Source organism: Chanos chanos, chromosome 4, assembly GCF_902362185.1.
Source record: "Chanos chanos chromosome 4, fChaCha1.1, whole genome shotgun sequence".
Lineage (NCBI taxonomy): Eukaryota > Metazoa > Chordata > Actinopteri > Gonorynchiformes > Chanidae > Chanos > Chanos chanos.
In genome coordinates, this window is record NC_044498.1 from 27,466,695 (window position 1) to 27,492,319 (window position 25,625).

A 25,625-nucleotide genomic window follows, 5' to 3' on the forward strand; every position below is an offset into this window, starting at 1 on the left:
CACACACACACAGCCTTAATGGCAGTTGGGTGCTCCCCTGCAGCTCTCACTGATTAGTTCTTTCTCCACACACACACACACACACACACACACTAACTCACTCTCTCTCAGAAAGAATATATGAATTACAAAGCGTAAGACCTGAGACACAATGAATGACTGACTGATATCTTGATCACCCCTCTCCTGGACGTCACAGCAACCAGGGTGTGTTAGATATGGCAGTGAGGCCACACAGCGAGACAAGACTATTGATGCCTTTTATCATTACCTTTCATAGTCACATACCCTGCTATCAGGGTTTCCCTTAGTTGGTAATTACCATTTTTTGCCTGGTAAAACTGATTAAAAAACAAAAACGATAAATTAAAAACTTGCCGGTCAAAATGTTCGGGAATAATGCTTATACAAAATGTAATGCGGCTTATGTGCATTGTAAGTTGCAAAGACACTTAGGATACGTTTGATTTCATGTTGGCAGCAGAGGGCTTTGCTGCAATGAAAAACAGGGGAAAAGAAAATGTTACCTGATAGCTTATAACAGTGTTTCTCATACTATGACGTGCAGATACGTGACAGGAAACTGCCAGTCCGCAAAACCCCCCACTGTGCCAGTCAAATTATGCTCGGTGCTTCTGTCACTCGCCAGGTGAAAACAGTAACATGTTAAGCAAGTTCTCGCGGGCGGGGACGCTGAACATTTCTAGAGTCTTGAATAAAATGTTACTATTTTCACTTGGCGAGTGACAGAAGCACCGAGCATAATTTGACTGGCGAAGCGGCAGTGCTCTGCGGACCGGCAGTTACAATTGTTACTATTTTCAAAGCAAGTTGTTCAGTCAAGGGGGCTGGGACCTGGCAGTTTCCTCACCCTGCCGCTCCGTGGACCGGAGTTTGAGAAACGCCTATGGGCTAGGCTACATTCAGGGTTTGTACGGTCATGAAAAACCTGGAAAAGTCTGGAATGAAAAGTTGGAAAAGTTTGTCTGGTATGATAAATTCTCTCTGGACACCGGACTGGCAAGAAAAAATCCTAGCGGAAACCTTGCCTGCTACAGGACAATGTGGACTATTAATTGTAGAGTGTCTACGTCTAAGACAGACAGACAGACAAACCAGTGGAGACCACATACTTTATACTGTGGCTGCCAAGCACAGTGAGCTATTTCATTAAGCAGTCTTACATTCTTAGACAATAAAGCAGAAACAGGACTTCTCTACTTACGCTTGTTATAAGCCTAGTGAAAAGTCACTACTCCTCCTGAAAGACTGAGATGAAAGGACATGCTCCTCTTGGTGGACTGAGATAGTCTCGGGTCGTGTAAGTTGTCAGAACCTGTAAAGTTGATAAACTAATTAAAAGATTGATTAATTAATTTTTCCATGAGGAGATGGGTGGACGTGAACCAGAGTAGAGAGCAGAACCAGTCTGAGACATGTGAAGCTCATTTACGATAGCACCATGGCCATGATCAGGCATAGTGTCACTGGTCTGTGGCTTTAGGCGTGTTAATTACTCTTTATGAGCACGTACTCAGCAGGGTCCTGTCTGTATGAATGCACTGGTGTGCGTTATGAAATACAGTTTGTCTGGAATAGTTCAGGAAGGTTCTGTGAGTCTTGTCTTCCCCAATAACTCTTTAGATTCCAGTCAGAACCTGGATGGCAGGTGTGAGACAAGCTCGCAGGATGTGCACCCTTTCGGCAGGCGGTTGACATCCTCCAGGGGCTGGTTGGAAGGGGGGGTCATGTTTGAAGTGGTCTCGTCATGAATGGTTGCTGATGATTGTCTAGTTTGGCTGTTTGTTTTATGTCTGCCAGCTGGCTTCAGGCAAGCAAACAGCAGCCTTCAAACAGCCTGGTCAGATGCTAGGTACCCAGCAGTGAGCATTCAGACAGTGCTGCAGTGATGGTGACATGCCCTGGCTGTGAGCAGTGATCTGCATAAGGCCACTCGGCTGGTTCTCACTATGCCTGTGAACTCACTTTGGAAAGATGTGTTGTCTCCACAGAGAACTCCAGGATCATTTCGATGACACATGGTAGACGTGTGTGTGTGTGTGTGTGTGTGTGTATCTGCATCCTCTTGTCCTCTGTCAGAAATGCTTTGAGTCATTTTGTGGGGCTGCTGGGTGCTCTGCTACAAGACATTGATAACATGCTGTAGATGAGACAAACATGATGACATGGTGTAGATGAGAGAGACATTGATAACATGATGTAGATGAGACATACACTGATAACGTGCTGTAGATGAGAGAGACATAATAATAAAGGTGTAATGGTTCTGAAACCGAGACCGAAACCATGATGCAAACGTCCACAGTCTGGTGTCGCAGTTCTGGAAGACGGAACCGCGATACTCCAACCTGCTGCTATCACTGTAGGTGCAGCCTGTTGAGGTCTCATTACGTTACTAATGTAACAAAACTCATTTACATTATACACAATACACATTTACACAATCAACACTACAACACATGTAAATCACGAAATTATGGCTTGTATGGCTACTGCAAAGCCAGAGCTTGGGGACCCTTCTGTATCCTTCAGGTCTCCTGTTTGGGAACATTTTGGTTTTCCAGTGAATGACCGCAGCAATCGGCAAGGATAAGTGAATAAGACGAAGGCAGCGTGCCGGCATTGTTTAACAGAAGTCCGGTATTTTGCTTGCACTAAGTCGAACATAATTACTCTTTTGAGACGGCATCATTCCAACGTGAACATCACTGATACAAGGAAAAAACAGAGTGGCGTGCAAGCTGCAAATTATGGGCAGTTTGCCACCGTTTACAAGTTTGTACAAGTTTATAAGTTTACAAGTAAATTCATAATAAATGAAAAGAAATCTTTTTCACTGTAATGAAAGCGTACCGAACCTAGACTTCAAAACTGCGGTACGTACCGAACCGTGACTTTTGCGTACTGTTACACCCCTACATAACAACATGCTGTAGATGAGAGAGACATTAATAATGTGCTGTAGATGAGAGAGACATAAAATGGAGAAGGGGACTGATCTGTATCTGTCCTAGTAGCGTACTCGCACCATGAGACGGAAAAACGGTTAAAAAAAAAAATATAGCTAAACCATTTGACCTACTGTCTATAATCAGAAGCTTTGCTGAAAAAAGAGATTACTCCGTGGTTCAGTATGCCATGACGACAGGCCAGACACACACTGTCTTCTCTGACCTTTTTCATCTGCACTGCAGCTTATGGGAAAAGCTGTTAGCATAACCCTGAATTGTTTACAGGTTTGTCTAAAAGATCATCAAAATATTATTAGGAATTCAGATACCTGCCAGTGTGGTGGGGTCAGCTTTGTTCTATCTGTGCTGTCAGAGATTAATGGTGAATGATAAGTTGTGTAGGAAGTCAGTGTTGGTGCAGACTTTTCCCGTTCTCTAATATTTAATATTAGTCATCCTCTGTCCTGTAAAGCCTGTCGTTTATCAGTGTGTGTGTTTGTTTGTTTAAGTTTTCTAAACAGCAGCCATGTTGTCATAGCCTTGATAGACCATACTAAAGCAGTGTGCCGTTCCAGTCTGGCCCATGTTTTAGTAGTAGTCAGTGAAGAAGACACCGACAGGCGTGCTCACCAGATTGAAATGTTTCTTCTCTCAGTTAAATTGCTGTAAATGATTGTAATGTTCCGACAGACACACTGCTGGAGTGAAATCTCAACTTTCAGGGTGTTTTGTGTTCGTTGAAAAAGGATGTCTTACAGCTCCGGCTGGTGTTGGTTTGACACAGTGCAGAGTGATAGAGCTACCTGATCTTCAGCATTTTATCAGCTCAGCTTTTATATTCAACTTTGGTTCAACCATGTGGCAACAATAATTACAACTGACACACAGTCACAAATTTGTCTTCCTCATCACGCCAGCTCATAATGTGATAGTACAATCTTTCAGGAGAGAGTTTGAGGGATAGTCCTTGTCCAGTAATGATTTCTATGCAATGTGTTGAGTAGAATCATCTTTTCAAACTGACAAGTTATTCATTAAGCTTGACATGTTAAATTAATTGATATATCTATGATAAGTGCCCTCACCAGGGACACTGTGCTGTCAGTCACTTGGCCTGCTTCAACGGCCTGCTTCATGCCTCTGTTGACTCACTTTGTTTCATGTTCATGTTGTTTAAAAAACCTTTATATGATCCTCAGTAACGATTTCCCACAGCACTTCTCCATCACATTAGAAGCTTTATCTTCTATTTTTGTCTCATGCTGAAGGATCATTGTGTTCAGAGGGAAAATCAGACCAGTTGTGTGGTCTGAGAAGGGCAGACAGGCTGAATAGGTCTCAGTGGGGCAGACAAGTGATGCAGTCTTGGCGGGACAGGCAGGTTGTGAAGGCTCGGAGGGACAGATGGGTTGTGAAAGCTCGGCGGGACAAACAGGTCATGTGTTGTCAGCGTCATGGGGACATTCTTAACTAACACTGCCTGAAGGGTTTTTCTTCATTATTGATTTTAAAACTCATTGCTTCAAACTTATTATTGTTATTATCCTTGTATTGAAAATGATATACAAAACCAATCTGATCAGTATTATCACATGGAGAGGTGCAGTGAGTACACTCAGCTTTGAAGGGGAATATTTTTTTTTTTTTTTTTATTTTGAGTAACAGGTTTGTCTACTCTGAGTGCTGTTGAGTAGAGTGGTGATGTAATGGCTTATCTAAAACTTGTCAGCCTTTGGTGTCACTTCACTTAGCAGCACTAGCTCTCCTAGGGTCAGTCTGGAGTTAGGACAGTCATATGACCTCTGCCCTTCAGAGGTTATGATGCTGAAAGTTTGTCAACGTCAGCAGTTTTTCCCCAAACCCAGTACTACGGGCTTCCTCTTACAGCCTCTGCAGTAATGTAGGATGGAACTGGCTGATGTCTGGGCACAGACAATGCCTCACAAAACTCTTCCCTGATTCTTCCTTAGCCACTTTCTCAACCAACGTCATCTGTCAGCAAAACACACAGAATCCGTGTGCTCTTAACTTGGCTCATTTCTAAAAGATAAATATGACCTCAGAATTAAGTTGCATTTTTAACTGTGTGAAATGTCCATGTGGTCCTGACTTCATTGTGCTATAAACTTACTAGCAAGGATGGACTATCTGAATGATGGCCATGTAATAAGCGTAGACGAGGAATGATAGTGGTGCAAGCAAGTTTTGATTTTGAGACTGCATGTTGTTGAGTGTGCTGTCTGTTTTCATGTACTATGTCCTCACACAAAATGGGCACTCCAATGGCCACTCCTGCATCCTGATTGAATGGTGGTGTTGTCAAAAACAGGATAGGAAAATAGTGCTGGGTGTCAGGAAGGTTCTACCTATGTCTCTTAATTCCCTCAGTAGTCTCTCTTCCGCACTTACTTCACAAATGTATCTGAGTACTTCCATTACTGTTTACTGTGGCATCCACTCTAATCATCTGTAAAACTTTTAGCAACAGTCACGTCTTCAGATATTATAGAAGTTACTGAAACACAAATATGTGTGAAGCTATGCTGAACTTATGAAAATGAAGCTATGGAATAAAACTTCAAAAGCAAGGCAGCTGTCAGGGAAGACGTGTGGTTAAGGTTCTGTCTGAGACGTCAGCTGGGTGTTGCTGAACACGGCTTGCTGTGTTAGTTTGTTCAGATGAGTCAGTGAGGGTCTCTCTCCCTCTGCCTGTGTGGTGTGTGACTGATGTGGGCCTGTGAAACTAAGTATATCGGTGCACATGATGTGTGTTAGGCTGATGGTAGCCAGCTCACAGAGTGAACAGACCTGGAGGGGGCATGTGCTAGTTTCACTCATCGACACTAAGGTATGTGTCGTGACTGTTGTTTCACTCATCTAGAATAAGGTATGTGTCGTGTGACAGGGAGGGCTGGCAAGAGCCCTAGGGGGAGAAGGCATTGTGAACTCTTGAGAAGATGGAGATGAAATAAAAAGGAGAAGTTTAAGGGAATAGGCAGTTGGGTGTTTAGAGTAAAGTTCAGTCTGTGCATACTTGGATAGTTTTTTTCTGAAAGCTTTGCTGCAGGCTGACTGTTCAGTGTGAGCCTGTTGGTACTGGCAGTTCTGTGTTGTGTTTCCTGTGTGACGTAAGGATAAATGAGACACACGTGGGGCTGGCAGTGCTTCAGGTCTGTACACAGAGACATGCAGCTCTTGTGGGATTTCATAATTAAGCTGTAACCTTTTTTTTTTTTTTTTTTCTTTTTTAAACAGTGTTACTGGATTCACTATAAAAAAGAAATGTTCCTCTCCTTTTTTTTTTTTTTTTAGCTGCGGCTAATCGATGTGCCCTCAGTTATTACCTGTTACTCAAACCCTTTATTCTCAACACATTTTATAACATCTGGATTTTCATTTGTGTTGTTTTGTTTTTTAATGACTGCTTTATTGTAGCCTCAGTGATTTTTAGAAGAGGCTGCTGTCTGCATGCAAAACACCTGGGCACTGAGATGCTGAACTCAAGTTTAGCAGAGCCTGTACATATGAGATGGAAATTTGGTTATTTTTCAATGCTCACTACTGCAGAGAAAGTGAGTGTCCTTGGAGCATTGGGAAGTGTAAAATTATTCATAAAAATAATTCCGTTATTTCTCTAGGTGAGTTTTGCTAAAACAGTTTGATTTTGTCAGTTGTCTTAATGAGGCAGGAGGCTCTGTACCATTCAGACTAGTAACTGTTATGTATTTATGAGTGCCTCTGCTCTGCTCTGGGTGATATTCTGTAATGGAGAGGCCGGAGCGTGGTATCTAAGCACTCAGCTGTCCAGAATCAGATTTTTGCCCAAAATGATTAATAGCTACAGTCCTGGCTTTTTCCATAAAACAGCATCTGTGCTGCCAAAGTTGGACTTTTCTTCAGTGATTCTGCCCGAGAGAGAGTTGGCTCCACTGACTGTGTCTCTCCATTTCTGACATATCATTTATCTTAGTGCCATGAATGTCCCAGCACGCAGCTTCTTAAACTCTTAAATCACACCTAAACCAAAAGCTCAGCCCTGACATGGTTTCTGTGTATTGGCAGGCAACCTGAAGGGAGCTACGATCATAGATGCCCTGGACACTCTCTACATTATGGAGATGTATGAGGAGTTTGATGAGGCCACGCACTGGGTGGAGAAGAACCTGGACTTCAACATGGTAAGATTCCCTCTCTCAAATTTTTCCGTTTTCATCACTGTCAGATGTGTGCTCAGACTAAAATTATCTGCTTTGACATGTGCAATTTGATATAAAAACATGGACTGAAACCATGTTTGTCTAGCCAGTGACTCTCATAGGAAAAGAAGTGAGATGAGAAGAGAGTGCTGATACCACTGGCAAAATACTCAGTGTTTGGCAGACAGAGCTGAGGTTCAGTTACATTGAGTGATGTTTACCATTATACTGAGTGATGTTTACCTGTAGTCAGATTAGGGCTGCCCCACGACCAAAGATTTTCCTAGCCAACTAGTGGTTGTTACTTTAAGCCATTAGTCGCACTAGTTGTCGTTTATGATATTAATTTAATTATTTATCTATGTTTTTTGGCGCATCAGAAAATGGTTTGAGTTCCAGGGCTGAGATAGAACATTAAAAGCAACATTGTTAATGCTGTGCTACGTTACAGAGAATAACATAAACGTAATAATGAGCCTTTAAGATGTAAATTTTACAAGTGTATGCACGAAGCGAGCTGCCTGTTAACGGCAATGCTACGCCAAAAGTGGTAATGATTCTGAATGTGTCAGAACAACCAGCAAGATATGACGGAATATTAGTGCCACATTGAGGGGGAAAAAAAAAAAAAATCTGGGATTTCAAGAATAAGGACGGATTATTACGGGAATAAAGTCGGAGCTTTATGAGAATAAAGTCATATTTGAAGAAAACAGTCGGAATATTACAAAAATAAAGTTGTAATTTTATGAGACAAAAATCATAACTTTATGAGAATAAAATCGTAAAATTTCGAGAAAAAAACAAAAACAACAATAACAACAAAAAAACCCCCATGATTTTTAGAAAGGTATATTGCCAGCAATAGTTTCAAGTCCTTTTTCAAGTCCTGATACTTATTAAAATGTGGTGCTGATGTGCCAAAAGATTAAGTATTTCGTTATTTGTGAAACCTATAGTGAAGTATACTGAGCTTCACAAGACACTCCATGTTCCTCATTTTAACAGGCGGCAGGCTGCTCTTCTGATATTTCTCCTCTAAAATAGCACACTGCCTAAAATTGCGACTTTATTCTCGTTATATCATGACTTTTTTCTTATGAGAATAAAGTTTTAATTTTACAATGTTTCGACCTTATTCTCGAAATCTCGGAATTTTTTTTTCCTTCAATGTGGCCCTAATACTTTATCGTAGCAAGGACACTGGACATTTTGTTCATTTATTTCAACACAGTATAACGTCACACAACACCAACACATTAACTTACAATACAAATGATAAGTAAAAAACAGCCTTTTGTTAAAAAACTAAATGTCCTTTACATACTCAATGACCCTACACTTTGGATGATTCCCTGCCCGATATAGTCTAATAGCTTTTTAACGACAAGGCACGGCTCCCGAATGGAGTCTGAGTTTTTTTTTTTGTTTTGTTTTGTTTTGTTTTTCTTCCTACAACCAACGGTTTGGTCGACTATTAGGAGGCAATCCTAAGTCAGATTGAGTGATGTTTACCATTATATTGAATGATGTTTACTTGTAGTCAGATTAGGACTGCATGATTTGAGGACAATATCTAATTGCGATTTTTCTGAGATATTGCGATTGCAGTTGTGATTTGATTTGCGATATAAGTCAAGCTTCAGATCAATATTCACTGTGTAATAAATTTAAAGCATGTGATGGAGCATTACCACCAAAATATTAACTGCTCTATATTCTAATGCAAGGAATAGAATTGCTTCCAACCAGGGTTTCCGTAACCGTAATTACCGTTTTTTGCCTGGTAAAATTCATTTAAAAAAAAAAACAAAAACGACAAATTAAAAACTTGCTGGTCAAAATGCCCAATAATGATGCTCATGCAAAACGTGGCTAGAACGAAGGCCTAATCTGGAGGAAGAGAGAGTTATACGCATTGCAAGCTACAAAGACACATAGGACCCGTTTAGTTTCAAGTCGGCAGCAGAGGACTTTGCTGCAAGAAAAAAAAAGGAGGAAAAAAAATTACCTGGTAGCCTATAGGCTACATTTGATGCCATGTAGGCTTAGGAGTTTTTATTTTTGTTGTTGTTGTTGTTGTTGTTGTTTTTTAAACAGATGTTACAGGTTGCATGTTTGGATTAGTCTACATTTTAGCGCCTAATGTTGAGGTTTTGCTCAATCCTTACTGTTCGTTTTGCTTAATCATTACTGTTCATTAAGTAGTCAAACTGATTTGAGGTCGTTGACATTCTTATGTTGCCCTAGGTGTACATTGTATTTGTGTTTGCGACATCGACTTTTTGAAATGTGACCGGTAAGTTTCAGATTTGTCCAGTAAAATAAATTCATTCTGGACACCGGACCGGCAAGAAGAAATTGTAGTGGAAACCTCTCTTCCAACATTACAATTTACAATTTGGTGTTTAGCAGATATATATATATATATATATAGAGAGAGAGAGAGAGAGAGAGAGAGAGAGAGAGAGAGAGAGAGAGAGAGAGAGAGAGAGAGAGAGAGAGAGAGAGAGAGAGAGAGAGAGAGAGAGAGAGAGAGAGAGAGAGAGAGAGAGAGAGAGAGAGGTTAGGCAGTGGGGGACAGGTGGGTTCTGAAGAGGTGGGTTTTCAGTTTCCTGCGGAAGATGGCAAGAGATTCCGCAGTCCTAACTAAGTGAGGGAGGTCATTTCACCACCGTGGAGCAATGATGGAGAAGAGGCGTGGTCGGGAAGAACGGGCTGGAGCGGCCTGATGGCGCAGGTCGGCAAGGCAGCCAGTAAGACGTTGCAGCAGTCAAGGCGGGAGATGACAAGCGCTTGGACCAAGAGCTGGGTCGCTTGTTGCGTGAGGAAGGGCCAGATCCTCCTGATTTTGCAGAGGGAGAATCTACAGAATCGAGTGACCGCCGCAATGTGACTAGAGTAGGTCAGCTGGTCGTCAAGGGTCACGCCAAGGTTTTTGGCTGCTCTGAAGGGGAACACCACAGAACCCTCAATGGTGATTGAAGCATCGATCGTTGGGGAGCTCTTAGCGGAAAAAAAACAGAAGCTCAGTTTTCTCCAGGTTGAGCTTGAGATGGTTAGCGGACGTCCAGGAGGCGATGTCGGCTAAGCAGGCTGCCATGAGAGGCTTAACCTGAGAGTCGGAGGAGGGGAAGAAGAAGAACAGCTGTGTGTCATCAGTGTAGCAGTGGTAAGGGAGACCATGGGCGGAGATGACTTGACTGATTTGGTGTAGAGAGAGATGAGGAGTGGACCAAGTACAGAACCTTGTAGGACCCCAGTGTGGAAAGGGCGGGGGGAGACCGATTCCCTCCAAGAAACCTGGTAAGAACGGTCGGACAGATAGGACTCGAACCATGCGAGTGCAGATCCCGCGAAGCCCATCCCAGCAAGGGATGAGAGGAGAATCTGGTGGTTAACCGTGTCAAATGCTGTGGAGAGGTCTAGGAATATGAGGACAGAGCTGAGCGACTTCGCTCTGGCTGAATGGAGCTCTGCCGAGACAGCGAAGAGGGTTGTCTCGGTGGAGTGGCCAGCTTTGAATCCCGACTGATCTTCTCCAGAACAATCTCCTGGATTAGAATAAGGAGAGAGTTGGTTGTAGACTGCACGTTCCAGGATTTTGGAGAGAAATGGTAGAAGAGCTACTGACATCAGCTGGGTCTAGAGTGGGCTTCTTAAGCAGTGGCTTGACCCGTGCCCTCTTCAGGGCAGAGGGAACTGTACCAGTAGACAGGGAGCTGTTGATCAAGGATGAGATGGAAGGCAGAATGTCCTCCGAGATGGCCTGAAAGAGAGAGGAGGGGATGGGATCAAGAGGACAGGTAGTAGGATGGTGGGATTTTATTAGTAGAAGAACTTCAGAGTCAGATAGAGGGGAGAAGGAGGAAAAGATAGTGGGAGGGACGGAGGGTGCAGGATCCAGGGTGGGAGTGGATGGGGGGAAGGAGTTGCAGATGTCTTTGATCTTCTTCTCAAAGAAGGAGACAAAGTTATTAGCAGATAGGGATGAGGAAAGAGGAGGAGGGGAGAGGAGGGAGGAGAAAGTGGAGAAGAGTTTGCGAGTGTTAGAAGAGGCAGAGTTAATCCTGGAGTGGAAGAAGGAAAACTTGGTAGAGGATAGGTTAGAGGAGAAAGAAGAAAGAAGAGAGTGGTAGTGAGAGAGGTCGTCTTGTAATTTCGATTTTCGACATCTCTGTTCAGCTGCGTGAAGTTTGGCTCTGTCAGCATGAGTACTATCAGTCAGCCAGGGACTGGGAGCGGAGGGGGGGAGGGGGGGGGGGGGGGGGGGGGAGGCGGGGGGGCGGCAGGGCAGAGGGTGTCCAGGGAGGAAGCCAGTGCAGAAAGGACCGTGGAGGAGAAGTGAGAAGGCTTCCGCAGAGGGGAGAGAGGAGCAGATCACGGAAGAGAAGGCACTAGAGGAGAGGAGCGAACGTTACATCTAGCTGAGACTGGCAGAGTGGGAGCAGAGGATTTCAGGGAGGGTGAGATCGAGAGAGGAAGTGGAACATGTAGAAGTGATCTGAGGCGTGGAGCGGTGTGACTGTGAGATCAGGAACAGGGCAGTCTCTTGTGAAGACAAGGTCCAGCTGGTTGCCACCCTTGTGCATTGCAGGGGACTCCACGAGGGTTTACCTGTAGTTTAGAGATGTCTGTGCCCTGACACTGACCCTGGCATTGACAGCATTCTCACTCTGACTGATGTTTCTAATGAAAACCACAGCTCCAGAGCTCTAGAGCCCTGCCACTGGAGACAGCCTTGATGGGATGGGTGGGTAGCATTACTTAATGTTCCTGCTTTATAATCAGCCAATGAGGCTTTAACTCATCAGTGTGGAGCTAATGTAGAAGGAGAATCTGTCTGTTTGAGTACCTGTGAATGAGGTCTTTGAGTACCAGAATGAGGTCTTTGGAGCCCCTCTCTCTGCCTCTCTTCATGTAAAAAGGCCCAGCATTAAGCACTCAGCAGAGACTCCCACTCAAAGACACCTCACAGAAATCTTTAGGCCAACTTATTACTAAAACCTATGTTCTAATGTGACCTCGAGTGAATTGTCTGTCTTGCGTTGTTTAGTATGAGAAGAGGAAGCAGACTTCTGCAGCCGCCTGATTCATCTGCTTAACCTGGCCAAATATGTCACACATACACTACATGCTTAATCTGGCCAAATATGTCACACATATGCCACATGCTTAACCTGGCCAAATATTTCACATATATGCCACATGTATCCAGTTTGGTCTGGGGCAGACATCAGTCCATGCAAGTGCATGCATGTGAATGATATCTCTTGACAGGGGGGACAGAGTGAAACTCTAAAGAGATTTTTTTTTCCTGTGGAATGTGCACATTTATTCCTGAAGATGAGACAGAACACGAAAAAGTAGATTCATTCTTGTAGATGAGACAATTTGGAAGAAACTGACTTATTCCTGTAGATGAGACACAGCTCCAGCTGTTGAGCCAGTCTGAACCTTTGTGCTCTGATCACTGGCAAGTGTTTACACCTGGAGACATGCTCTGTGTCAGTGCCATATAGAAACACCCAAATAATGTCACACATTTGTCTTTATCTTTACTGGTGTATCCATCACCACTATGTAGGTTATTCTTATAGCTAAGTACAAAAAAAGCAAAAAGCCCAGAGTAGGTCCCCAGTGAACATTCACAGTTTATTCCATGAACTTAATTAAAACCATTCATCAGAATACACTTGTAACTGTTAGATGCTCAGGCCAGCCAGTAAGGATATACAGGCCAGCCTAGAGCAAACATTATGATTACTGTATATGGAGGCTTTTCATGAGAAGCGAGAGGTTTACAGGAAACAAAGATCAAGACGTAGATGTGGGACAATGCGTAGATTCAGAGGCAGGGCTGGCAGCAGTTAAAACCCTCATTAACTGAGGAAGAATGATGTTTTTCTAATTCAGAAAATGCTTTTTTGTCCTGTACTAATGGTCCAGTAATGATCTCCAGTATGGTTATAAAGAACAGGTTGAATAGCTAGAAGAATAATGTTGAAGTGATTCACCATTGAGGGCTTGTCGTTATGAAGCAGCGTTGCTTTGTCGTCGCTTTTCAGACATCTCTAGTTTTGTGTGCTTGGAGAGACAAATTGAATTGACTCCCTGCCTTAGCAGTAAAGTCTGCTCCAAACGTTATCCAAAAAGGTGTACAGATTTCTGACTCTCTCTAGCTGCCAGGGGTTTGAGACCATTGACTGGTTACAGTCTCAAATACACTGATAATAGTTACAGACTCAATCACTGCACATGGAAGAGAAATTGTATGGAATTGCTTGCTCATTTTATTGATTTGGGTTCTGCTTTATGTTGTTCACTGTCTGAACCTTTGCATTCTTAATGCGTGATAAGTGAATGTGTGTGTAATGAGTGATCACACAATGATGACTGGCATTGCTTTGGAAATTGTGTGTTCATGCGGTCATAATAAGACACAGGAGATGATCTGAGAATGAGTGCTGATTCAGACTCTTCATACAGACTGTTGGCTTTGAAGGCCAGAGCAGTATGACAGTTCACTAATCTGAGTTCAGCAAAGCGAAAGCAGCCACAGGACGAGCCGTGACTGGCTAGTGCAGAGTGGAGTTAAAGATGCAAATCAGGCTTGAGGGTGGAGTTAAAGATGCAAATCAAGCTTGAGGGTGGAGTTAAAGATGCAAATCAGGGTTGAGAGTGGAATTAAAGATGCAAATCAGGCTTGAGGGTGGAGTTAAAGATGCAAATCAGGCCTGAGGGTGGAGTTAAAGATGCAAATCAGGCTTGAGGGTGGAGTTAAAGCTGCAAATCAGGCTTGAGGGTGGAGTTAAAGCTGCGTATCAGGGAGAAGGGTGGAGTTAAAGCTGCGTATCAGGGAGAAGGGTGGAGTTAAAGCTGCGTATCAGGGAGAAGGGTGGAGTTAAAGCTGCGTATCAGGGAGAAGGGTGGAGTTAAAGCTGCGTATCAGGGAGAAGGGTGGAGTTAAAGCTGCGTATCAGGGATAAAGGTGGAGTTAAAGCTGCGTATCAGGGAGAAGGGTGGAGTTAAAGATGCGTATCAGGGATAAGGGTGAGCCTGATGAAAACTTGACTTACAGGAGCAGATCAAAGCAGATACTGACAGACTTGCACCCAGACCAGCTTTATGATAAGAGAAATCATGATAAGAGAGTTTTTGTACTGTGTTTTGTACTTTGCTTTGAAAGACATATAATGCAATAATTAAAAGTTAGGTAATGGATGGAAAAAATAGGAGAAACATTAACTGAAACTGGAACATGTCAAAACCTCAGTGTGACACTGCAAACGTGTCAAAACCCCAGTGTAACATGCTACATATTTTTTTCTCTTGTCTGATTTTGAGCTTGCTCTTTACCAGCAGTGCTAGGGTTGTACATTTTTTGTGGCAGAACCAAGAACTGTAGTTTTGTAGGTTCACAGTTCCACGGTTCATGTTGTGTGTACGGTGAAATGTGGATTTTTTTTTTCACCCCCAAAAATGTTCTCCTTTTCAATGTGACGCCAACTCAAAAGGAATATGTTTTCTTTGTGTCGGAGAACATTCCAAATTTTTTGTTAATTTGATCCCTAAAAATAACATTAATCATAAAGAAAGAAAATAAGCACTGTGTTTAGCAGATAGCAGCTTTAATGACCATGTTGACCAAGAAACCATTTTAAATAAAAGCAAAACACGTGGTGTCATTACACTGTAATTAGTACAAGTTATATTAGACGATAAGAATCCATATAAACAAATCATGCAGGTCTAGGCTTCGGTAAGTGGAAACTTGTTTTTCTTCTATTGAAATGACCATGTGTGGGTCTGAAAAAGGTCAGAGCTATCTGTCATTCTTTGCAGCCAATTCTCTGATGAAATGGCATGCTGCTGAGGACCCATCACATCCCAGTGTGGCAGCAGCATGGTTTTACTGTTTTTTAGGATACTGGAAACCATGTCAATGACAAAACTACAACTGATGGAGAAACTTAAAGGATCCTGATGTGTAGATTTCTTCCACTCATTGTTATGAAGAATCGTCTGAAAATAACTGTTTTTCAAGTTCAGTTGTCTATTTGTGATTTTCTAGAACTGTATTAATTAAAGTAAAAACCTTAAAACAGTTGTTCAAGTTGTGTGTTCCTACACTCATTTTCTAAAAGAGGAACCTTTAAATAAACTGTTCTGTGGACTAGTATTCTTTCGTACCTGTTTTTGAAAGAACCTTGTTACTATTTGCAATAATGTATTTTTAGATAAAAAAAAAACTTCAGCTATGGATTGGTAAAATTTACTTGCAAGCCCAACCATTAATGCAAACTTAGTCGTGTTCCAAAGGCCACAGTGGAAACCAAGACATGAAAAAGGTGAAATTGAAATATTGCTCTACTCACTGCTCTGTGTCCCCCTGCCAAACCGACAGGGAAAAAGGCCAGCATGTATGTGATCGAAAGCTAAGAGTGACTGGGTCATCTCATGTCTCTGACCTGCTCTGTTCAGTAAAACTGGAAAGACTTGGAGATGCAGGGAAAGGAAGAGTGAGAAATCGGAGTGTGGTCAAAGACAAGCTAATGAGTCATCTTAATAAAAAAGAAGGTTTGGGAGAAAATGTGGCAGAACACTGAACTGCTTAATTGAACTGAACTGCTGTGTGAAGCAGCCACCAAAGGCAGTCAAGTAAGGTTTAGATGGCTGGGATTAGACCGCTGAAGTCTCTTCCATCTCTGTGGCTTTGATAAGTAGACTGCTGAAGGAGAGGACCACCTAGCTTTGATATTCGCCCTATTCTACCTTACCCCACTGGTGTTCAGAAACTACTCACTTTAACACTCTGTGGGAAAGCTTGTCAATAAGCATCAAATTCATCTTTACCTTTATCCCATTTGATAACAAAGGGGGGAAACAGATAGTCCATTAATGATCAGAGGCGATAATTAGCAGCGTTAACAGAGTTGTAATTGAAAGGCTGATGCTTCACTGCCCTCCAGGAAATTCCAACAACAAAGGAATCTGCAGGAACCCTGGTGAGTCTGGCATGAATATTTAGGGGTTTTTTGGGAATTCTGATTAATCAGATGCAGAATTTTTTTCACCTCTGTATTTTGTTGTTGTTTACCTGGTTTGTACTTTTTCTTTTACTCTCACTCACTGTCTTGCTAAATTAAAACAGGTATTCTCATTAGAGAAGAATATCAAGTCGGAAGCCTCACTGTACTATCTACAGAGCAAACATCACTGTACTATCTACAGAGTGAAAATGGTACTGGCATTATTCAACTGCACCCAAGTGGAAGAGCAGAGAGTTGAAGTATAGAAAACCATTTTAATTAATAGCTTAATATTAAATGATATTCAAATTTATGAGATATTATGCCCAGCACTCATTTTGATCTTATCATAGATGCATTACACTCTTCTGATTCAGTCAAAATGCAATGTTCTGTTGGACCGTGTTGAGTGTTGCCTTACGTCATCGGACTGGACCAGTGGAAATGCTATGACCAGTGTTCATGTCTACAGCCTCTGTAACGTCTTTCATCTTCATGTGTTAGCTCTGAGCTGGGTTGTCAGTAAAAGGCCAGAGCTGTGGAGAAACATGTTTTAGTGAAGAGCAGATTCAGTGCCAGCCTGCAGGAAACAGAGCTTTAATACCCACATAGGCCTGTGGGACACGAGTGTGTGAGAGAACCTTAACCACCCTAAACACGGGCATACACACACTCAGAGCTTGGAGGACACACACTGATAGACAATATCAATAGCCAAATTTTTTTATAGCTGTTTGGCTATTCATACAGTCCCTGCTGTAAAGTAGCCCAGGAACAGAGGAGTCAGTGACACTGCTCTGACGACTAATCTGGGGCTTATTATGACTCAGCTCCTCAGAACATCTATTTCCCTCAGTTTTTAACTAATTCAGCCCATCAGAACGTCTGTTTCCTTCAGTTTTTAACTGGTTCAGCCCATCAGAACATCTATTTCCTTCAGTTTTTAACTTGTTCAGCCCATCAGAACATCTATTTCCCTCAGTTTTTGACAGTACCTGCAGATGCTCATGATCTGTTACTGTTTCATCTCTAACATTTTAAAGAGGATATCCACAAACCTCAGAGACATTGACTGACTATTTTATCAAGAGTGAAATGTCAGTATTAAAAGAGAAGAAAACACAATCCCAAAGAAAACATTGTAAAATAACATGAAAAGCAGGAGGTACTGAACCTCCCCACTGTCCGCTGTTGTCTGCAGACAGTGTTTTTTTAAGCTGAACTCTTGGTCATAAGGGTGTGGAGTTGCAATGCTGATGAGGGCTGAGAAAAGACACATTTAAATCAGTCAGAGTGAGAGAAGAGTTTCTAAAGGCTCCGCTGTGGTCTGTCCAGGTGCACATGTACACATGGCAGGCACCCTGATTAATGTGCATGTCCCTGCTGAAGCGTTTTGGTGGCCCAGCTGTGCAGTTCTTAAATAATTAGTGCCTGACAGACTCTGTGGAGGCAGTCACGTCGCTCTGTTCTCCTCCAGAACTGGCATGGATTTCCTGCTGCTCTCTGCTCTGTTACCACACAGGCACCAGCTTATATATTACAGCTGATTTGGACGATTAGTACCACCCACATTGCTAAAGCTCATAAGACAATTTTTTACACAGATTGACTTGACAGTTTAATTTGCCTGTCAGAACCTCTAACCACAATCCTAACCCATCTGAACAATATGTTTGTATCTCGAGTTTAGGCTGGCATTCTTTCCTAATTAAATCAGTGTTCTTATATAACTGTGCTCTGATTAGTGCTGCTAACATGTTAAATGACATGTTGGTTAATGGGGGTGAAACCACCAAGTTTCTCATGAGTGCACTGGGTGAGATGAAACCACAGGTTTGTGTAACTGTGGCCAAATGGTTTCTCTTCCTGTAAGGCTTAGCTTAAGGGTAATGCATCTTGTGTCAGTTAGAGCAGAGCTTACCTAGAGTTCAGACCTCAGCAGAATGTGTGTAAGACTGAACTCTACAATAAATAATTATGTAAATAACTCCAGGTGGGACAGATGGTTTTAATGCGTAAGAGCCTGTGTTGTCCCCAGTCAATGCAGTGTAGACCTAGTTCTGATCTTGTGTGTGCCGTAAACCTGTCTGTAGTCAGGCTAGCCAAGAACCTCAATTTTAATGGGGGAAAAAACAAATTTGGGCCATGATTTTTGGTTTCTACAGAAGACCACTTTGGATAGCTTTGGTTGATATGGATCCATGTTCAAACTGTCTGAAGCTGGGGTAACCTGCCAGTGTACAGCTAACTTCACACTGTCATGGGCTCTTTGCTCTCTCCACGTGATGCGCGCATGTTGTGTAACTATAGGCGCTTTTGGACCGAACATTTCCAGGGTCTCATTTGATAGGAACTACCCCCTGGGGAGCTTCCCGTAGAACTACATACGTTCAAGGGCTTTTTTTCTGTTTGCATTCGCACCGCCAGGAGGAACGCTGAAGTGACATAAGCCAGCCGACGGTATAGCAGCTAAGAGCTGTTGTTTACAACTAACCAGGATAGCTGCACATGTTTAAGTACATATTTAATGACTTTTAAGACCTTTCAAATACCTCCAAAAGGAAAAAAAAATACCATTACTGCGGCGAAAGAAATCGACCGACTACTACAGTGTACACAATTAATGATTTTTATTGAATGACAGAAATATTGAGTGCACATTAGATAACATATAACTGCCTTCTCATTAACGAAAATAAAACTGTATGGCAATAGACCCAGTCCAATTGAAGAAAAAATGTCCCCCTGCATTTACCACCACAGTAGCAGTGAATGACTCGATGGGCATAGTACTTTTCGGGTGCTAGCATAGCACTTGTGCCTGAAGCTTGCTTGCAGTATCGCGTTTTTTTTTTTTGTTTTTTTTTTGTTTTTTGTTTTTTTTTACTTTTTCCCCGCGGCAGCCTTCAAATCGTAAGCTGGATAAACACATTCTTATTTTAAGTTAAAATGCTGATTGCGGACACACAAGCACCTACCGAAGCGGAGTGTACTTTACCTCTTCAATGTACAAATATTAGACGTTGCAGAAATGGTCATTGTTGAGGGATATAAAATGCCGGTAAAATAAGACATAAAAACCATGTCTCCCCTCCTACAATTCCAGACATTTTAAGACATTTTTTAGACATGAACATCAAAAACTAAATGTAAGACGTTCTAAGACTTTATATTTTGCACGGATCTTTAAAAATGGCGGTTGCAATCATCGTATACCTGCGTCTGGACCAATGGCTTTACACCTATGTCACAAGGTTCCTATTGCGCTGCGAAAGTACCTACCCTGAAGTAGGAGCTAAAAAAGCCCCTCAAAACGGCGTTCTAAGAACTATGATCGTTCCTGCGGTGCGAACACGTGAAAAAGGGGGTAGTTTCTCCAACAGTTCTAAGAACTATGGAAAAGTTCCTCCGGTGCGAAAGCGCCTTATAAGTGTAGGATTTGTCCTTTAAAGCTTTGTCTTTGACATGTACAGGATGGTTTTAGTCTTCTCTAGGCTAAATGTAATAATATGGAGTACTATATGTTTGTCATAATGTGTGTTGTGTTGTGTTATTTGTAGATACTGTGTGGGACCACATTTATCCAGCAGAGAGAGAGAGAGATTCTTAAGAAACCTGATGTACTTGCAGTTATTTGTGACTCAGCAGCAAAAACCCATTAACACAGCTAACCATTTTCCCTATTCTCTCTCTGTGTCTGTCTGTCTGCCTGCCTATCTCTCTTTCTCTCTCTCTCTCTCTCTCTCTCTCTCTCTCTCTCTCTCTCTCTCTCTCTCTCTCTCTCGTGTTCCCAGAATGCTGAGATTTCGGTCTTTGAAGTGAACATACGCTTCGTCGGAGGCTTGCTGTCTGCGTATTATCTCTCAGGCAAAGAGGTATGTAAATGTGTGAGTGCGGACTGTACTGAGGTGGGGGCGGGGTGGTGTTAGGGTTTTTGGGATTTTGGGCCCTGTGTGGTGTCAGGGTTTTCGGATTTTGCCATGATTTTTTTTTTTTTTTTTTTTGGCTTTGATATTTTGGGATCTTCACTGCTAATGACTGAACGTGTGGTAGTGTGTGGTAATCACAGTTTGATGTTGTACATGAGTAATGCTCTGTGTGTATTTTAATGCTGGATCACAAGCCTTTGGCCCCCTCTCTGCTCATCAGTTGGACCCAGACACACACACACACACACACACACATCCACATACATACTAGGGGTGGTAAGATTCACCAGTTTACATCGGTGCACCAGCATAAAAGTTCACGATGCGATTGCACTGATTTAGAAAAAAAAAAGTGTGCACTGGATACAATTTGGAATGAACTTGCAATGCATCGTTTCTAACATCATTGCATTGGTAAAATCCGATTTGTTTGTATATAATTATTAGTAGAGGCCCTATGCCTTTGTTATTTAGAAATGTTACCAATAATTTTATTTTTAGATTGATTCCTCCTCTTTAACTGTTCCTCGTCTCTCATCTCCACTGCTGTCAGTGTCCAATTCTCCTCAAGTCTCTCAGCCAAGTCTCATGCGAGTTGGAGGCGTGTCTGGGTGAGTCGCTGGTTATCATGGAGGAGGAAGAGCTATACGTTCCACCGAATTGCAACATATCAAATGTTTGGCGACACTTCAGATTTTCCAAGAGAGATGGACAATTTGACAAGATGTATACAATTAGCAAAATATGCCTTGCCACTATAAAGTTGCTGTACTAGACAAATGTGTGAAGAAAAAATGGCATTTTTTTAGTTAATTTATGATTTACTGTCTGCTTAATGCCTGGTTCAGACTACACAATTTCAACCCGATTTTGTCTTTGCGGGCAAACTTCCACCGCTGGGCCTGAATATGAACGTCGGATACGACGAACGAGCGTCTTTATCCCTTGTAGTGTGGCATAATCTAAGAACAGCAATGTGGCATCTGGGATCCCCCATGATGAGATATGACACACGACACAGTGATCCTGGCAAAAGAAGGTTGCATTGTATCGTATTAGTAGTTGGTTCATATTTATCTTTAATGTATCGGATCGTTGGCAATGCATCAAGATGTGTATCGCGTCGGCCTCAGTGATGGAGATGCACATCCCTAATACACACACACACACATACACAGAGTGTGATTTATACAGTGACAATCGGGGGGGGGGGGCAACTTTTTATCCAGGGCTATATAGGATAGGATATATAAATGTTTCGAACCCCCCCCCAACAGTTGTTTTTACCTCATTTGGGGGGGGTACATGTCTTAATTAGGGGGGTCAATTAGGGAGCCCCAATCTCCCCCGTAATTTGAACCCTGCGTAAACACACACACAAGTGAACACCCACGCATGTACAGACACACACAGGTGAACACACATGCACGTACAAACATACACATACCAGGGGTGTAACAATTCACCGCTATGAATTGGAAGCCGGTTGTAGCATTAAAGATGCGGCTACATCGATACGCGGACCCCTGGATCCGTCTAAATGTACCACAAACCCGTCGATGGCCCGAATCTAAAGTTAAGAATAGGTTGACTGAAGCTTTGCTGCAAATTCTATTTTAGTATTTAGCTGCCCCGGAAGACTCACTGATCTGACGTTTCAAGTCATGTTACTTTCAGAATAATGATGACCGCCTCTCATTGGCTAATAAATCTGCACAGCGGCTTGCGTTGACCTTTAACCTTTTAGGAGAGTAACGTTAGCCTTGCTTGCAAGATTAAAAACAACAACAACATGTCCAACAGCGCCGACACGGTTTACAGTGCGCTATCAAATCTAAAGTCTGCCATACATTTGGATTTTATAAGAAAGAAGGAAAAGTCTGGCCATTTGTGAGGTCTGTATTGCAGCGATTAAGTACAGTGGTAGCACGACAAATCTTACCACTCACCTGGTGAGACGGCTTTGTGGAACCTGTGCGGGTGACGAAGGATCTGTGGATGCTAGTGCAGCTAACACAAGCAAGACTAGGCAGTTCAAAGACACAGATATTAAACACTTTGTCCAGCCACAACTCGGCAAGGTCTAGGGTAACCACGGGATCTATAGCCTGTTATATTGTTAAGGACTTAAAATGTTTGTTCATACAGTAAGTCTTTTTTGTCTGTGTTTATTGGAAAAGTAATAAACACAATGACATGTGATTCTGAAAGGATTTGTCTTCCATTTTTCTTAGACCTGAATATCAAAAACTAAATTTAAGACATTCTAAATATGTCTTAAAGTCTGGAACTGTAGGAGGGGAGGCATGTTCAGTTTTTATTTTTTATTTTACCAGTATTTTATATCCCATAACAATGACCATTTCCGCAATGTCCAATACCTGTCCAATCTGTACGTTAAACAGGTAGTGTGCACTCCGCTTCGGTAGGTGCTTGCGTGTCTGCTTGTGTGCCTCTGATCCGCATTTTAACCTAGAAGAAGAACGTGTTTATCCAGCTTATGATCTGAGGGCTGCAGTGGGGAAAAGGGAAAAAAGACAAAAACATGAAGCTGTAAGCAAGCGTCAGGCACTGGGAACATGGAACAATCTGTGATGTTAGAGAATATTCAGCTGGGCCCCACATTCCTCTCGAATGAGACCCTAGAACTGTTCAGTCTGAACGCGCCTATTGATGTTAGTGTCTGTGCTCCTGTATATGAGACTGTATTGATGTTAGTCTTTGTGCTCCTGTGTTGATGTTGGGCTCTGGAGAGTGGCTGGGAAGGGGCTAGGTCCTGTGGGTTGACGTGGAGAGAGCCCTGCTTGAGCCTCCAGTCAGTGGGCGCACAGGACGACACACCCATAACAGGCATTCTGGGTTAGAAAGAGGCAGAACCAACAGAAAGAATGGCGTGTATATGTGTTTGTCTGTGAGTGAGAGAGAGATTTTTAACCAGGCTCCAGGGATCATCCCAGCCCTCCTGTTTTGCCAGAGCTCAAAGATGATTGGACCGTTTGATGAAATTTTCATCAGTTGTACACTCAGATTCTTGGCTGTGATGTGCATTGTTTATGGACATGCTACACTGCCCGTCAACACAGCATGTTTCATCGCACACACACACGCGCGCACACACACACACGCACACACACACACACACACACACAGAAAAACTGTCTGTAAACATAGCATGTTTCATCACACACACACACACACACACACACACACAAACACACAGACTGTCTGTAAACATTGCACGTTTCAACACACACACACACACACACAAACACACACACACACACACACACACACACACACACAGACTGTCTGTAAACATTGCATGTTTCATCACACACACACACACACACACACACACAGAGAGAGAGAGAGAGAGAGAGAGAGTGAGATACAGAGAGAAAGAAATACGGTCAGTGAAAGCAGCACATTTCATGATACAGAGAGCGAGAGAGAGAGGGAGAGAGAATGAAAGAGGTTAATAATAAATGTGGGTTTTGAAGATGTGATGTGTTATCAGTACGGCCAGTATGATTCAGGTGTAGTTAAGACCTGGCTTTAGTCTGTGCCACCCTGATCTGGTTTACTCCTCTTATGTAACAGCAGGTCTAATCTTTCTCTAATTTAAGCCTTTATCATTCACAACTTTCCCATCACTGCTGTTCCTGGTCATGTTCCCCCCCTGCCTCCCCTTTTAACTGCTCAGTGAATCAGTCATTGATTTTCACCTTATAATTCAGTTTTCTAGAGCGCCAGTGGAGCCTGAGTGGGAGGGTCCTGCAGGTTTGCGTCATCTCTAAGATTAAGGGCGGTGCTAAAGCCTCACTCACTGCCTTATCTGATTACAGCACTGATGAGCTGCTCAAACTCCTACAGACTGGTCCTACATCACCTCAGTCAGACTCATTACGGCTTTAAAGCCCTTTCATGCAGAGATGTGGCTAAGCTAACATAATGCAGTTGACAGAGAGAGCATGTTGTAAGGGTTGAATAATTCAGATGCCCTGGGATCTCAGCTCTAATGGATCTGCTCTCCACTCAGCTCAAGCGCTGCCCAAAGCTTCTCTAATGTCTGTGTGGGAGTACTGGAGTGCTCTGTCCAAATAGCACTTCCCAGTCCCTCTGTGTGCAGTTTTATCCAAGTCTGGCTTTCCGTTTGTCTGCCAAATACTGATCTAATGTGCATAAATTTTGGGCTTGGGTAGTTAATTTATATGGAATTGTATTGAGAGTGTTTCCAACAGTGTGTGCAGTGTGTGTGAGGTGGTCTGTGTTGATTTATTCCTTATCTGACCTGTGATCAACTGAGACTGGATTCCCACTCAATTCAGTTTAAATTTGAACTGAATTAGGCTAACTCTGATCGGTCCTCCTGGAAAATTTGCCGTGGTCTCTGATACTCAGGTTCCTCTGAAGACTCTGATTGGCTGGATCAGTGGTTTTAGATTGGGCTAATGCCATGAGAATAAAATAATTAAAAGGAAACATTACAGTTTTGATGAAGACTCTTAGACATTCATGTGATTTGTTTGATGTTGATTTGACATGTTCAATCCTGTATGAATGTAAGTAGCTTTAGTCCAGAAGTATCAGCCCAAAAGGTCATTCATGAGCATCAATGTCCCAGATTAACAGCAGTCCCAGATTAACAGCAGACAGAACAGAGTGCTGTTCCTATGGCTTTAAATGTCTTCTACTCATTGCTGTTTGGAAAGATGACAACACAGTGGCTTTTAGCACATGATTTCTTTGTCCTGTCTCCTGTAGCATGTGGGAGAAACAGATCACTGCATGTTAGATTTAGAAGACAAAGCTTTTGCTGTTCTGTTATGTTGCCCTAGTGTTTCAGAGGCTTGTGTGACCATGCTTTGGCTCTAAGCTGGTGTGAAGTGACTCCAGCTGGGAGGAATAACAGTGCAGGTCATGTAAAGACAGGAGAGATTACAGTCACTATGTTGGGTTTCAGATGTGGATCAACCTGGTTTATCAAAATAAGAAACGCATGAAGGCTTAATCTCACTCATAATCTCTATATTTCCTATTTTAGAATCCTGTCCACATCCTTTCTCCTTCACTCGTTTTCAGTCGGACGGAAAAACAGATTCCTTTCATTAGAGAGAATTAAAGACTTGGTAGTTTTGATCCTGTGTTACGTTTATGTTTTATGTTTATGTTTTACATGTATTGTGGGAAATGGTTCTACATCAGTAGTTGAAAGTTCCAGTCAGTGATGAAGTCAGATTGGGAAGACCTTGGATTAAAAGTTGACTGAGGTGTTCCATGGCTGACTGGAGTGACTGTGTTTTAAGACTCTTATAGGAGACACAGATGAAACCCAAGCAAGCGTATCAAGTCTGCACTGAAGAGGAACACAGTAGCCATAGAAGGATGCTGGTGCCCATTTCTTTCTCTCTCCCTCTCTCTCTCTCTCTCTGCCTGTCTGCCTGTGTTTTCTCTGTCATGGGACCACAGTGCACTGACATTCCTTACAGTGATGAG

General features: G+C 42.6%; 1 protein-coding gene across 1 annotated transcript in view; it reads left to right on the forward strand.

The window, feature by feature from the left end:
* The window catches only part of man1a1 (mannosidase, alpha, class 1A, member 1), a 97,761-nt gene that overhangs the window by 22,290 nt on the left and 49,846 nt on the right, over positions 1 to 25,625 (forward strand). The window contains exons 3-4 of the mRNA XM_030770374.1: positions 7,035 to 7,150; positions 19,995 to 20,075. Of these exons, the coding sequence (XP_030626234.1) occupies positions 7,035 to 7,150; positions 19,995 to 20,075 (197 nt within the window). The remainder of the gene's footprint in view (positions 1 to 7,034; positions 7,151 to 19,994; positions 20,076 to 25,625) is intronic.